This window comes from Galeopterus variegatus, unplaced genomic scaffold, assembly GCF_000696425.1.
Source record: "Galeopterus variegatus unplaced genomic scaffold, G_variegatus-3.0.2 Scaffold1700, whole genome shotgun sequence".
Taxonomy (NCBI): domain Eukaryota; kingdom Metazoa; phylum Chordata; class Mammalia; order Dermoptera; family Cynocephalidae; genus Galeopterus; species Galeopterus variegatus.
The window spans coordinates 97,018-109,472 of NW_007727811.1; the positions used below are offsets into that span (position 1 = coordinate 97,018).

General features: G+C 55.6%; 1 protein-coding gene across 2 annotated transcripts; it reads left to right on the forward strand.

Moving 5' to 3' along the window:
• Positions 1 to 910: 910 nt before the first annotated feature.
• Positions 911 to 7,824, forward strand: SPDEF (SAM pointed domain containing ETS transcription factor). Of its 2 annotated transcripts, XM_008578493.1 has the most exons (5): positions 911 to 1,346; positions 3,498 to 3,695; positions 5,414 to 5,461; positions 5,573 to 5,719; positions 7,646 to 7,824. In XM_008578493.1, exons 1-5 carry the CDS (start codon positions 911 to 913, stop codon positions 7,822 to 7,824), a joined length of 1,008 nt encoding a protein of 335 aa, XP_008576715.1. The 2 variants fall into 2 exon arrangements, with proteins under 2 accessions (XP_008576715.1, XP_008576716.1); XM_008578494.1 differs by lacking the exon at positions 5,414 to 5,461.
• The last annotated feature ends 4,631 nt before the right edge of the window (positions 7,825 to 12,455 follow it).

A 12,455-nucleotide genomic window follows, 5' to 3' on the forward strand; every position in this document is an offset into this window, starting at 1 on the left:
GAGGGTCTTAGTGTTCCCTGCAGCCCCCAGGAAGGCCAGCATGTGGGCATCACCTCCAGGCAGCTGCACATTCTCCCAGAGCTTAAGGGGAGAATAGAGGGCCTTGGGAGCTGGGAAGGGCCCCAGGCATCACCTTTCAAGAGAGGATGAGGTGGGCTGGGGACCAGGAGCCCAGCCCCAGGGGTCTGGAGCGGGGAGAGGGCAAGCACACCTGTGAGTGGTGACTCAGTGGCACCTCGAGTGTTACACTCTGTGCCTTTATTCACATCCCCCAAATGGCCCCGTGGGAGGGGAAGAGCTGGCCAACTCTGACTTGTGAGGGGGGTTCTACCCTGCCAACCCCCCCATCCCTGTTTCTCTCTTCTTTCGTTAGTTGGTGAAGACGATGGCTGCCTTTGGGTGGTGGCCTTCTTCCTCCACCTCCACCTCTACTCCTGTCAAGGGCAGAGTAAAAGAAAAGCTTAGCTACAGCAGGAAAGATTTAGGTTAGGTTAGCAGGAAAGATTTGGACATTGAGGACTCCTTGTCCAGGTCTCAATTTGCTCATCTGCCAAATGGGGCTAATCATGCCATCCATTGTGAGGACTGAGGTGGAGAACCTCAGAAGGCTGTTTGAGGCACATTGCATGCGTAAAGATTTGTTGCTTGAGCGAGGGAGCTGTCCATTTATGGTCCTGGCCCCACTCCCACCTTGCTGTCTTTCCCAGCCAGAAAGCCCGTCTGCCCAGCCCTGTCCCAGCTGTCCAATGACCCGGAAGCCCCCAACTCTTAGGCCCAGCCCACTGCCCACTGGGCCTCTCATCCCTGTAACCAGCTTAGCGGCCCCTGTGGGGATGGGGAGGCAGTCAGACTGGACTCTCTTTCCTCTTTTATTTCTGTAGACGCTGCGGCCAGCCCGAGCAGCAGCGGCATGGGCAGCGCTAGCCCAGGCCTGAGCAGCGTGCCCCCCAGCCGCCTCCTGCTGCCTCCCGACACTGTGTTGCGGACAGGCCTGGAGAAGGTGGCAGCAGGGACGGTGTGTCCTGACAGACGGGACTGGAGCCCCAGCCCACCTGCCACACCCGAGCAGGGCCTGTCTGCCTTTTACCTCTCCTACTTTGACATGCTGTACCCTGAGGACAGTAGCTGGACAGCCAAGGGCCCTGGGGCCAGCACTCGGGAGGAGCCGCCTGAGGAGCCTGAGCAGTGCCCAGTCATCGACAGCCAAGCTCCAGGGGGCAGCCTGGAGCTGGTGCCAGGTGGGCTGAGCCTGGAGGAGCACTCACTGGAGCAGGTGCAGTCCATGGTGGTGGGTGAAGTGCTCAAGGACATCGAGACAGCCTGCAAGTTGCTCAACATCACTGCAGGTGAGCCTCTCTCCCTGTGCCCACCTCCAGAAGGGGGAACACAGGTGGAGGGAGAGTGCTGGGGTGGGTTGGGCGTTGCTGGATAGACTCTGGCCACATCTGCCCCAGCCATGAGCAACCCCAGGGATGTTGGCACCTCTACACATACATATGGTCAGCCCATAACACACAGCAGCTGTGAGCCTCAGCTGGGAAGGTCCAATCCGCCTCTGCCCCAAGCGCGGCAGCCTCTTGGTAGGTGCTGGATAAAGTGAATCCAAGCTCTACACCATCTGGCCCAACACCTCCTCTTAGACTCATCTCTGTTGTCGAATTGTTCCATCTGCTCCAGCCACACTGGCCTTTTTGCTGTTCCCTAAACACTCATCTCAGGACCTTTGCACTTGCTGGTGCCTCAGCCTAAAATGCTCTTCCCCCAAATATCTGCTTCGTTTGTCCTTCACCTCCCTCAGATCTTGACTCAGATGGCACCATCTCCCCGGGGCCTTCCTGACCCCTCTATTGAAACTGCTGCCCATACCCCAGCCTCCTATGCCTGGTACCTGCTTTATTCCTCTCTTAGCGCTCACTCCCATCCTACAGGCTGCGTACTTGATCACCTTGTCTTGTCCCCGACTAGAAGGTACACTCCACAAGGGCAGGGATTTTCATTTGTTTTGCCCATCATCACATCCCCAGTTCCTAGGATAGCACCTTGAACATAATAGATGCTCAGTAAACAGTTGTTGAACGAGTTCAATGACAAGCACTTCTCAAACTGCCAGGCCCTGTTCTATGGCTGAGGAATTGAGGGCTGAACACAAAACAAAAGTCCCATGTTCATGAGGCTGACGTTACAGTGAGGGAAACAGATCATAAATGGATAGATAAATGTGTCACTGGTCTGGTGGTGGTGAGGACTCTGAGGAGGAGGGGACATTAGGGGGCTGAGCATATGTGTGTCTGGAAGGTGTGGTTATGGAGCTGATGCTGCGGGTTGAGGGGCTGCTGGGTCCCCAGTCCCCTATCCCTCTGCCTGTCCCTCTGTCATCACTCCAGCTTTGGGCAGGTCTGACTCATCTCCCTCAGTCTTTGGGCCCTGGCATGTGAGCATCCCACACTCTGTGCAGCTTTCATATGGGAAGGAGGGTCTTCACACATCCTTCAGGCCCAGCCCCTGTCCTCCAACAGCCCCAGTTGGTATCCCCATGTGAAGCAGCTCCTGCTGATGCCCCAGTCCTCCAGTTTCCCAATGCCCATGCCAGCTCCACCCCAGGATGTTCTCCCACAGTGCCTCTTCCCCCATACCGGCTGGGAGGAGTGTGCTCTCTGAACAATGGGGACAGAAACAAATTGCTTTGACCTCGGGGAGGAAAATAGGTTTATTAAGTGGGGGCAGCCCAGCCTGCAGGTCACCCAGCTGGGGCATTGGCTTAGACCAGGGTGTTCACTTGGAAGCCCCACTGTGACTATGCCCAACAGCCTGGCCCCCACCTGTGTGCCCTGCTGGGCTCACCCCAGAGCAGCTCCCCAGGGGGCATCTAGGACCTAGACAGTGACTCTGCTCCTGGCCTCTGAGGCCTGTAGCAGCCACTAACTTCCTGTGCCCTGCCATTCACTTATTCAGCAGTGTGATTTGAGTGGCTATTATGCACCCAGCCATTTGTTAGGTGTTGGACAAAGGGATGGAACTTTCTGTGCCTCAGTTTCCTCATATGTAAAATACAGGGGCAGTGGGGGGAGAGGGTTGAGGTTGTAAGACTAATTTCTGGTTAGGTTTTTCTCTGGTTCCTTGAGGGGTTTGGGGAAGGCAAAGGGTATCTGGGAAAAAGTTCAGGTGATTCTGCCTTAAGGTTACTGTTCCCTACAGGGCTAGGGCACCCCGAAAGGTCCTTTGGAGGGGCTGGAGAACCTGAGGCCTTGGTGAGGTGGGGGGTGCAGAGGCCCCAGCCTACCCTGCCCTGAGCCAAGTTTGTTTAAGGGCCCTGCCCTTACAGGACTCCTTCCCACCCACCCCCTTCTTGGATACCTGCCTTCTCAGGGTCCATCGAGGCCCCAAGGAGTGCATGGTCCTGGCCACAAGTTCCATGGGTGCCCCATCACAGCAGGGAGGGCCACATTTGGGGTGGTGTCCTCAAGCAGCCCCAGAACTGAGGGGTGTCTCTTGCCCAGACCCTGTGGACTGGAGCCCTGGCAACGTGCAGAAGTGGCTCCTGTGGACAGAGCACCAGTACCGGCTGCCCCCTGTGGGCAAAGCCTTCCAGGAGCTGGGGGGCAAGGAGCTGTGCGCCATGTCGGAGGAGCAGTTCCGCCAGCGCTCTCCCCTGGGCGGGGACGTGCTGCACGCCCACCTGGACATCTGGAAGTCAGGTGGGACAGGGCATGGGTGGGAGTGCCCCTCCTGCGATCCAGGGGGGATGGTTAGGCCAGGATGTCGACCGGGAGCTTGCCCTTCACTGGGGTAGCAGCCCTGTGGTCCCCACCGGGACTCTGTCCTGAATCTCAGCCCCAACTGCAGCTGCCTCCCTGGATCCTCACCAAGCCCAACCCACTCCCAGCCCTGGTCAATGCCACAGAACTGTAGGACAGAGCACATGAGAAGTTAAAAGGTGGAAGTCAGACTGTGAGGACATGGGATGTCAGAGCCGAGGGCAACCGTGGATACTGTGGAGTCCATTTTCCTTTTTCCTTTTGATTTGTTTTTACTAGAGAAGTAATGAGGTAATAAATGTGCTTGATTTTTTTAAAAGGCCATCATGAAAAACAGTGTAGCATGGACAGTAATTTTCCCTTCCACTCCTGAACCCCGGCTTCCAATCCCATCCCTAAAGGCAACCACTATTACCAGTTTCTTGGGTACCTTTCCAGGGAAAGTCTATGCATGTTCAAGCAAATATGTATGTAGTTCTAACTTTTTTTTTAAACATAAGCAGTGGCAGAATATCAGTGTTCTGCACTCAGCAGTGTCTCTTGGATATAATTCTCCATGAGGCTGCACGCAGCTGCCCTATTCTTTTTAAAGCCTGCATGTTTATTTTTTATTTTTTAAAAATAATTCTATAGTTATGAATATTCAATAAGATTAAATTAAGCTTTGGTTTATTTTATTATTATTATTATTTATTTATTTTATTTTACTTCTCAATATACATTGTAGTTGATTTTCATGCCCCTTTACCCATTCCTCTCCCCTGCTCCCTGCTCCCCCTCATCATATCTATTCACTTGACTTAAATAGTTCAAGGAATTTTTGTGGTTATTCTGTCTTCTTACCCCCACACCCTTGATTCGTTTTTGTGTTTATTTATTTATTTTTAGCTCCCACAAATAAGTGAGAACATGTGGTATTTCTCTTTCTGTTAAAGGCTGCATGTTTCAGTTGTCTCGATCTCATCAGGCACCCCAGTGTGTGTCCTGCACAGAGCCGGGTGCTTTGGAGGGTGCAGTGCTTGCTCTAGGAGTCAAGGCCCCTGCCCTTAGGGGCCTGGGATGAATAAGGAACACAGGACCAGTGCCCTGCCCCAGCCCAGGGCCCTTGCCAGCAGGTGCTTAGTGCCATGCTGAGAGGCAGGTGGTGATGTGGCAGAAGCTGGCTGCCTCTGCCCCCTGTGTTGGTGTGTGGGTGGGAGAGATGGGGAGGGGTCTAGGTGGGGAGCTGGAGGGGATGGTAGTGCTTGGTGAACTTGGCAGCTGGAGGGCCGCAAGCCTGTTTTTATTATGTCAGGCCCTAAGTGCAGTGCTGTACAGACTTCATCACCCTGAGTCCTTGCAAGACGTCCCAGGCCCCATTTCACTGGTGAGGAAAGGGAAGCACAGCCAGCACCGACATCTGATGTCCTTAATCTGAACAACAGGGGATGCATGCAGGGTCTCTAAGGCCCCTCCCAGCTCTGAAATCCAAAATTTTCTTCCAGGAAGCAGCTTCTTGTAAACAACTTGCCTTCCCAGATTGGCAAGAGGCAGGCAGCCATAGGGGAAACTCTCAGCCTCAGAGGGGCCTCTTTGGTCCCACAGTACCACCCAGTTGCCCTCCTTTCTCCACCCTTGGGCCTCTCTTTGGTCCCCAACCTGCTCTCCTTGCCCCACAGCTGCCTGGATGAAGGAGAGGACCTCATCTGGGGCCATTCACTTCCGTGGTGAGCCGGGACAGGGGCGGGAGGGGCCTGGGCTCCAGGGTGTGGCGTAAAGGCGTGGCTGCCACTGAAGCTCCCCACTTACCGCCTCCCATCCCCCTCCCTGCCCCCCAGCCTCGACCAGTGAGGAGAGCTGGACCGACAGCGAGGTGGACTCGTCCTGCTCCGGGCAGCCCATCCACCTGTGGCAGTTCCTCAAGGAGCTGTTGCTCAAGCCCCACAGCTACGGCCGCTTCATCCGGTGGCTCAACAAGGAGAAAGGTGAGCGGGTGCCCTGTGGGGGGTGCTGAGGTTGTGGGGCTCTTACCGACTGCTGGGCACAAGCCCGTCCCCCTCCGTGCCCTGAAGCCAGACACGCATTGGCTGGAATGCCCCAGGGTCTGTGTGCAACTTGTGTCCACATCTGTCTCCTGGCCAGACTCTGTCTTATTTAGGACCCTCAGCACCACACAGCGCCTGGAACATAGTAGGGGCTTAAAACGATTTGCTGAGAATGGAATACAGTCTTTGCCCTCAAAACATCACAGCTTCACTGGGGAGGCTAATGGTGTCCAACTAGAAATACGATGCAAGCCCCATATGCAATGCTAAGTTTTCTAGTAGCCACATTAAAAAAATTTAAATGGGGCATTGAATTTTAATAATACATTTATTTAATCTAATGTTATAAATTATAATTTCAACATGTAGTTGATATAAAAATTATTGAGATATTTTACTAAGTCTTAGAAATCTAGTGTGTATTTTACACATATCTCAATTTGGACTAACCACATTTGAAGTGCTCAGTAGCCACATGTGGCTGGTGTCTACCATACTGCACAGCACAGGGCTAGATGGTAGGTGTGTGTGTTTTGAAAAAGGCTCAAAGACAAGAAACCCGGGTTCTAGGCCCTATCCTGCCATAGAAGCTGTAGGTGCCTGGATCTTAGCATTCTTATCTATAAGATGGACTAGATTCATTCACCCAACAAACCTTCACTGAGCACCTACTCTGGTTCCAACTCACTCAATATTATAGTGTCTGAGGACTGGGTAAGGCTCAGCTGCACCCCATCCTTGAGGGACCCGCAGTCTTGTAAGAGAAATAGCAGTGAAATGAGCTGACGTGGAAAGAATTTCAGAGCTGTGATGGGGCCGTGGGGGCAGAGGAGATCAGCTGTGTCTGGGCCCAGGAGAACTTCATGGAGGAGATGACTCTAGGGCTCAGTGTGGAGGATGGACGTGGAGGGGTTAGATGGGGGTGGTGGAGGAGATGTTCCTGCGCAGGGTGCGGTGGCTTTGGATGTGTATTTGAGACTGAGAGTGAGCCAGTCTTCAAGGACAGTCCCACGATGGAGTTCTAGGGAAGGGAGATCAGAGAGGGCTGGGTGGTCTGGGAAGGCTCCCTGGAGGGGGCATGCCAGCCTGGGCCTTGGCAGGAGGGTTCAGAATGAGAACTGAGGCTATTAATATTGTAATAGCTTGTCCCAAGGTACACTTCCTCAGGCTGCACTCTAAACACTTTCTGTAACAACTCAACAACCCATGGTAGTCACTACAACTCCCTCTTACAGACAGAAAAAAGGAGCCTCAGGTTCTAAGGGAAGCAAATGGCAGAGCCAGGACTCAAGCCCAGTCAGCCCGGCTCCAAACTCGCTCTCTTTCCACCACCTCACATGAATGAATCCTGCCACAAAGGGCTGTGCAGGCTGCAATGTCAGCAAATGGCAAAGAGGTTCTTTCAGCCTTGGGAACTACAAGGGCACAGGCAGCGGGGGGCAGGAAGGGGGTAATCTTGCCAATGAGCCGTGGGCACAGCCGGGAGCTGTGCAGGGCTTCTGAGTAGGGTATGCAAACCCCATGACAGGAGCAGAGGCTGGCGAGGGCCAGGCCTGCAGGGCCCCAGAGAACCCACTAACGTACACAGGCTCACCCTGCACCAGCTTTGTGACTCCACAGTATTCTCTATCATTTACTGGGCTGTGGCACATGCTTTGCACATTTCTTTAACCCTCACCACAACCCTGGAAGTAGGTACCATGGTCCCCACAGCCTGACCCCTGCCCGGGCAGAGGGGGGCCCAGCACTGGCTCCTGTGGTTCTCCATGAGACTGACCTGTTGGTCTTGGTCTTTATCCTTCTTGCTGCTCTCCCCCCGCCCCCCGTTTGCACTGCTGCCTCTCTCTGGGCCCTCCTGCTCTCCAGGCATCTTCAAAATTGAGGACTCTGCCCAGGTGGCCCGGCTGTGGGGCATCCGCAAGAACCGTCCCGCCATGAACTACGACAAGCTGAGCCGCTCCATCCGCCAGTATTACAAGAAGGGCATCATCCGGAAGCCGGACATCTCCCAGCGCCTTGTCTACCAGTTCGTGCACCCCATTTGAGGGCTGCTGGCCAAGCCCAGGGCCTGAAGCCTGGCCTCGCCAGGCCTCCTTCCTGCCTGCGCCGGTCTTGGCCAGACTGTGAGCTGGAGAGAAAGGGCAGTCTGCTGGCATTCCAAGGTCAGGGAGGGGCCAGCCCACCGCTCCCAGGGATAGAAATGAGCTCTCTGGGGCCCTGGGGACCCAGGGCAGGGGTGCTTCCTCCTCGGACCTGACTGCTCACACACAAAGTCCACTGGAGTCTGGAGGGAGCCAGGGTTGTTCTCAGTGTTCACCGCTCCCCAGGGAAGAACTGCCCTCCACCCAGCCTCCGACCCCAGAATTCCCAGAGCAGAGCCTGCAGAATGACAGTGACTTGGCTAGGCCACTTGCAGTCCAGCTCTCTCTGCTGCATCCTCCTGCCACCACTCTGCACCATGCCTGGCGTGGTGTCAGTAGACGTCTGCACCCTGACTTGAGGAGCCACGGGTGCCCCCGGGAATGGATAATAAAGATACTAGAGAACTGACATGTCCCCAGTGTCTCTGCAGTGAGTGGTACAGCCTGGAGGTTGTCAATGCTCAGAAGTGGTTGTGGTCACAGGGGCCCGGGGTGGTCAAAGGAGACTTCCTGGGGGAGGTGGCATTGAGCTGAGCCAAAGGAAAGGGATAATTGATTGGCAGAAGCTCATGGGAGAGTGGCAGTAAGTCCTCAAGGCCAAGGGGGGCCTGGAATGGCCGGCCACCTCATCATCCCCACCCTGGTGTGGGCTGAAATGCAGGAGGCAGGCCTGGGGCTGAAGAAGGTCCACGTGCAGGACTGGAGAGAGGAGCCATTCTCCACGTCCATTTGCTCCATGTTAGAGCAGGGCTTTGTGCCTGGGATGGGCCGGGGGCTGACCCTCCCGCAAGGGGGCCCAGAGCCCTTATCTCTGCTTGGCCTGCTAGGGGAGCTGGACTTCACAATGGGGTGTGGGAGAGGGTGGGTGCTTTCGTCCCCTTCGTAGGACCCTGGCTTTGCAGTCAGAAGGATGGAAGAGAGGTTGGCTTATTTGCGGTTTCTCTCTCCTGGAGACCTCCACGTGCCATCTGTGGAGCTGTGAGCCCTGTGAGCAGGGTGGGAGAGCTGCCCGCGCATGATGGGGAGAGGGTGTGCATCAGTGTTTGTGCCTGTGCTGTGGGAGACCCAGACCCACCGCCCTCTCTCTGTGCAAAGCAACTCACACTTACATCCCTCCTACTTCTACATTTATTCACCCAATAATGGGTGCCTCCTGAGGGCCTACTACGTGATAGATGCTTTCACTGCTTTTTTGTCATTGACCTTCTCAACAAAACTATGAGGTAGGGGTTACTCCCCCACTTTGCAGATGATGAAACTGAGGCTCAGAGCAGTTGAGTGACTTGCTCACAGTCATGCAGCTGATTAATGTTGGAATCAGGAACTGAACCCTCACCAGTGTCTCCCCAAGAACAGGGCTCTCTCTGCCCCTCGTCATCTCCTGCTTCGTGACTGGTCAGCACCCTCGGTGCTCCAGAACCCTTAGCCTCTGAGGCCAGGTTTCCAGGACACAGGAGGGGAAGCCAGTGGCACCCAGACCACCACGGGTTAAACGTTGCCCTGTGCTAGGCTGCCCCCAGCAATTTTATTGTCTTCAGAAGAAAGTTTACTCCAGGCAGTGAGCAAACAGCACCTTGGCATCTGTCAGCTGGGACTGGACCAGGAGTGGGCCCTGCCCTGGGCCTGTGCCTCACTAGGCCCCTGCTGCTTCCTGCCCCAAGGAAGGGGGCAGACTGGGACCCCGGCCAGAAGCAGGCTCAGCTCTGCTGAACTGGTTTTATCTCCAGCCAGCCTGCCCTGCCCCCAACTGAGTCACTGGAGCCACTTACCTGTATGTCCCCAGCTGGGTCTGGTCCTAGAGAAGCCTCAGTTCTCGGATGAGGGCTGGGAAGGAGGATGGGTAGGGGGATTAGAGGCGAGGAGTGGGGAGCTAGAGCAGCTCCAAAAAGAGGAGCTATGGGGGGGGGTCAGGTAGGGCAGCTCCCTGCACACGTACTCTTGGCAGGCACACACCCATCCAGTGACACCTGTGAGCTGGCAGCAATCTGCAGGTTCCTCTTCCTCCTCTGCACACCTCCCTGTTGGAACCCCACCTGGCCTAGGTATTCCCTGACCTCTGTCCATGGGACCCCGCCTCCAGGGCTCCCCATAACTAAATGGAACAGCCTGTGCAAATAAGACAACACAACCTTTTGTCTTCATTTGAAGATTCCTGTTTGGCTAAAACTAGGACTTCAAATAGAGGTAGATTTGGGGGAGGAAGGGAGATGAGGTGGCAAATAGATTCAATCCCCATCTCAACCTTTTCTCCCTGCCCTGGGCACACGCTGAGGCTGGGGGAAGTTGTGGGATGAAGGGCTGAGTGTATTTACCTTGAGCAATGGGTCTGTGTCAGGCCTCTGCCAGGCCACCAGGGCCAGAGGGGCCTTAGAGAGACATTGAACCAGATGGGGGAAGCTGAGGCCCAGGGTGGGGGTGAGAACATAGTGAACTGAGGGTAGAACTGGGACTGGACCTGGGACTCCTGCCCTGCCCCAGGAGAGATGTGGCTAGGATTGGGGTGCAGCTGGGGTAGGGGAGCTAGAATGAGGGCTGGGCCTGGGCCTGTCAGAACAGGTGGGAGCCCAGAGCTCTGATCCTGCCCACTCCCCTTAGAAGTTCTCCTGGAGGATCCCTCCCATGTGTTCCACACAAAAATGCCTTCAGAGTCAGGCAGGATACAGGAAAGTGTGCCATGTCCCAATGTCACACCATGGGGAGCCTGGGACTGTGAACAACCAGGAATCACAGGCCTCAGCAGTCACTTTTAGAGTTCTGCTTTAAAAAATCAAAACCTATTTGGGAACCAAAATCACATTTGAAAATGAATTTGGGACCCTGAATGCCCCAGCTCTCCTGGTCAGTGCTTGTTACTACGTACCCAGAACCCAATAAGGCAGAGCCTCCACTATAACCCACCCCTGTACAGACCCTGGAAGGTGAAGGGACCAGCCCTCAGTCCCCAGCCTGTTGGTGGTCAGCCAGGACAGCACCCAGTCCTGCTCAGACACTGCCTCCTCAACAGACATCCCAACCACGAATAGCTCTCAGAGCGCTCGGAAACCCCTGAGACTGAAGACTCATGAGACTCAAGATGACAGCATCCAGCCAGGTTGACACAGTTCTGGATTTTATCCACAGTCATATGATCACAACTTGTATATATATATATTTGTATTTATATACCTTTAAATTACACAATCATATACAAAACAGGTGCATTGCTGAGACCACAGCACTTCTCGGAGTATCACAAGTGTCGGAACGAATGAAGTCAGGAAGCCTAGGGCGGCAGACGGCAGCGGTGGTGGTGGGTGGCCCGGGCTCCTCGCAGAACCAGGCCGCGGAATGGTGGTTAACTGGGGACGAAACACATTACTCACCGAGCCCCGCCAGGGTGGGCCCGTGCAGCATCGAGGGTGTGGGCAGGGGCTACAGGAGGCAACTGTGGGCATGGGAAGGGTGTGGCCCCCACTCTTGTTGAGTGCCCTGACACCAGCACTGACAGGTGGGGCTGGGCCCCCAGAGCTCAGGGAGACTTCCAGATGGGAAAGCCTCCTGCTCTGGGGTCCTGAGGAGCCTGGGGACCGAGAGAGAGTGGTCCCAAAGAGGGTCAAGGAGGAGTTTGCTCTGAAGGGATGGTATTTCTAGTCCCTGCCCTGGAGTGGGCAGCTAGAGCACTCAGGGGAACAGGCCTGGGGTCCAGCCAGGGCTGCAGCACCTCCCCAGGTGCTGGGAAGCCGCTGGCACAGAGAGGGGGAGCCCAGGCCCCAAGATGCAGATGTGCCAGCTTCCTGCTTTTCCAGGGTAAGCAGTGAGGAGCAGAGGCCCCCAAGCCCACCTCCTGCCTGAGAGAAAGGCTGGAGAGGCTTTTGTTCTGGAATTGGGGGGCTGCTGGCTTCCAAAATCTTGCTTCAGGCTCTGAGGGATCCAGGGCACATCTCAGGCTGTAGTAGAGACCCAGAGACCAGACAGTGATAAGGAAGGGGATGCTGGCAGTGGAGAGTGGGTAGTGGCGGGGAGGCCTGTCCCTGGGGTGCCATTGCCTCTGGCCCTGACAGAGGCCTGCCCCTGCTCGGACTCCTGTCAGAGTCTGTTAAGATCCTCCATACTCACATGAAGGTCAGAGACTTGAGGCCGGGATCTACTACCTCCTAACCGTAGGCTGTTGGGAGAAGCAACAGGGAGCAAAAGAGGACTGACGGGTGACAGAGGGGCTCGGGTAGCACACTCTCTTTACCTGGAGGCCCAGGAGGCCAGGTGATGCAGGAGGGAGGAGGGTGTCTGCAGTCCAGAGGCCTAGAAGTGTCATCGGCCGTAAGCAAGTCTCACCTGGTACTGCAGGACTTCTCAGGTCCTCGCCCAGAGGTCCCCAGAGACTTCTCTTCCAGTCACTCCCCAACCTCTTGGGGTCTTATCCAACCCTGGTCTGCTTCCCATTCCCCTCCCCGCCCCCACTCCAGTGGAAGAGGCTGGTACCTAGTACCCAACAACACCACTTTCACCAGCAGAGGGTGGCCTCCCCCCCCCCCCCCCCCCCCCCCCCCCCCCCCCCC

What these genes read in the sequence shown, in the direction of transcription:
- SPDEF (XM_008578493.1), top strand. Translation starts at nt 911, where the DNA reads ATGGGCAGCGCTAGCCCAGGCCTGAGCAGCGTGCCCCCCAGCCGCCTC. An exon ending in TGGGGCCATTCACTTCCGTG is followed by an intron (nt 5,462 to 5,572) that starts GTGAGCCGGGAC and finishes CCTGCCCCCCAG; the next exon opens with CCTCGACCAGTGAGGAGAGC. An exon ending in GTGGCTCAACAAGGAGAAAG is followed by an intron (nt 5,720 to 7,645) that starts GTGAGCGGGTGC and finishes CCTGCTCTCCAG; the next exon opens with GCATCTTCAAAATTGAGGAC.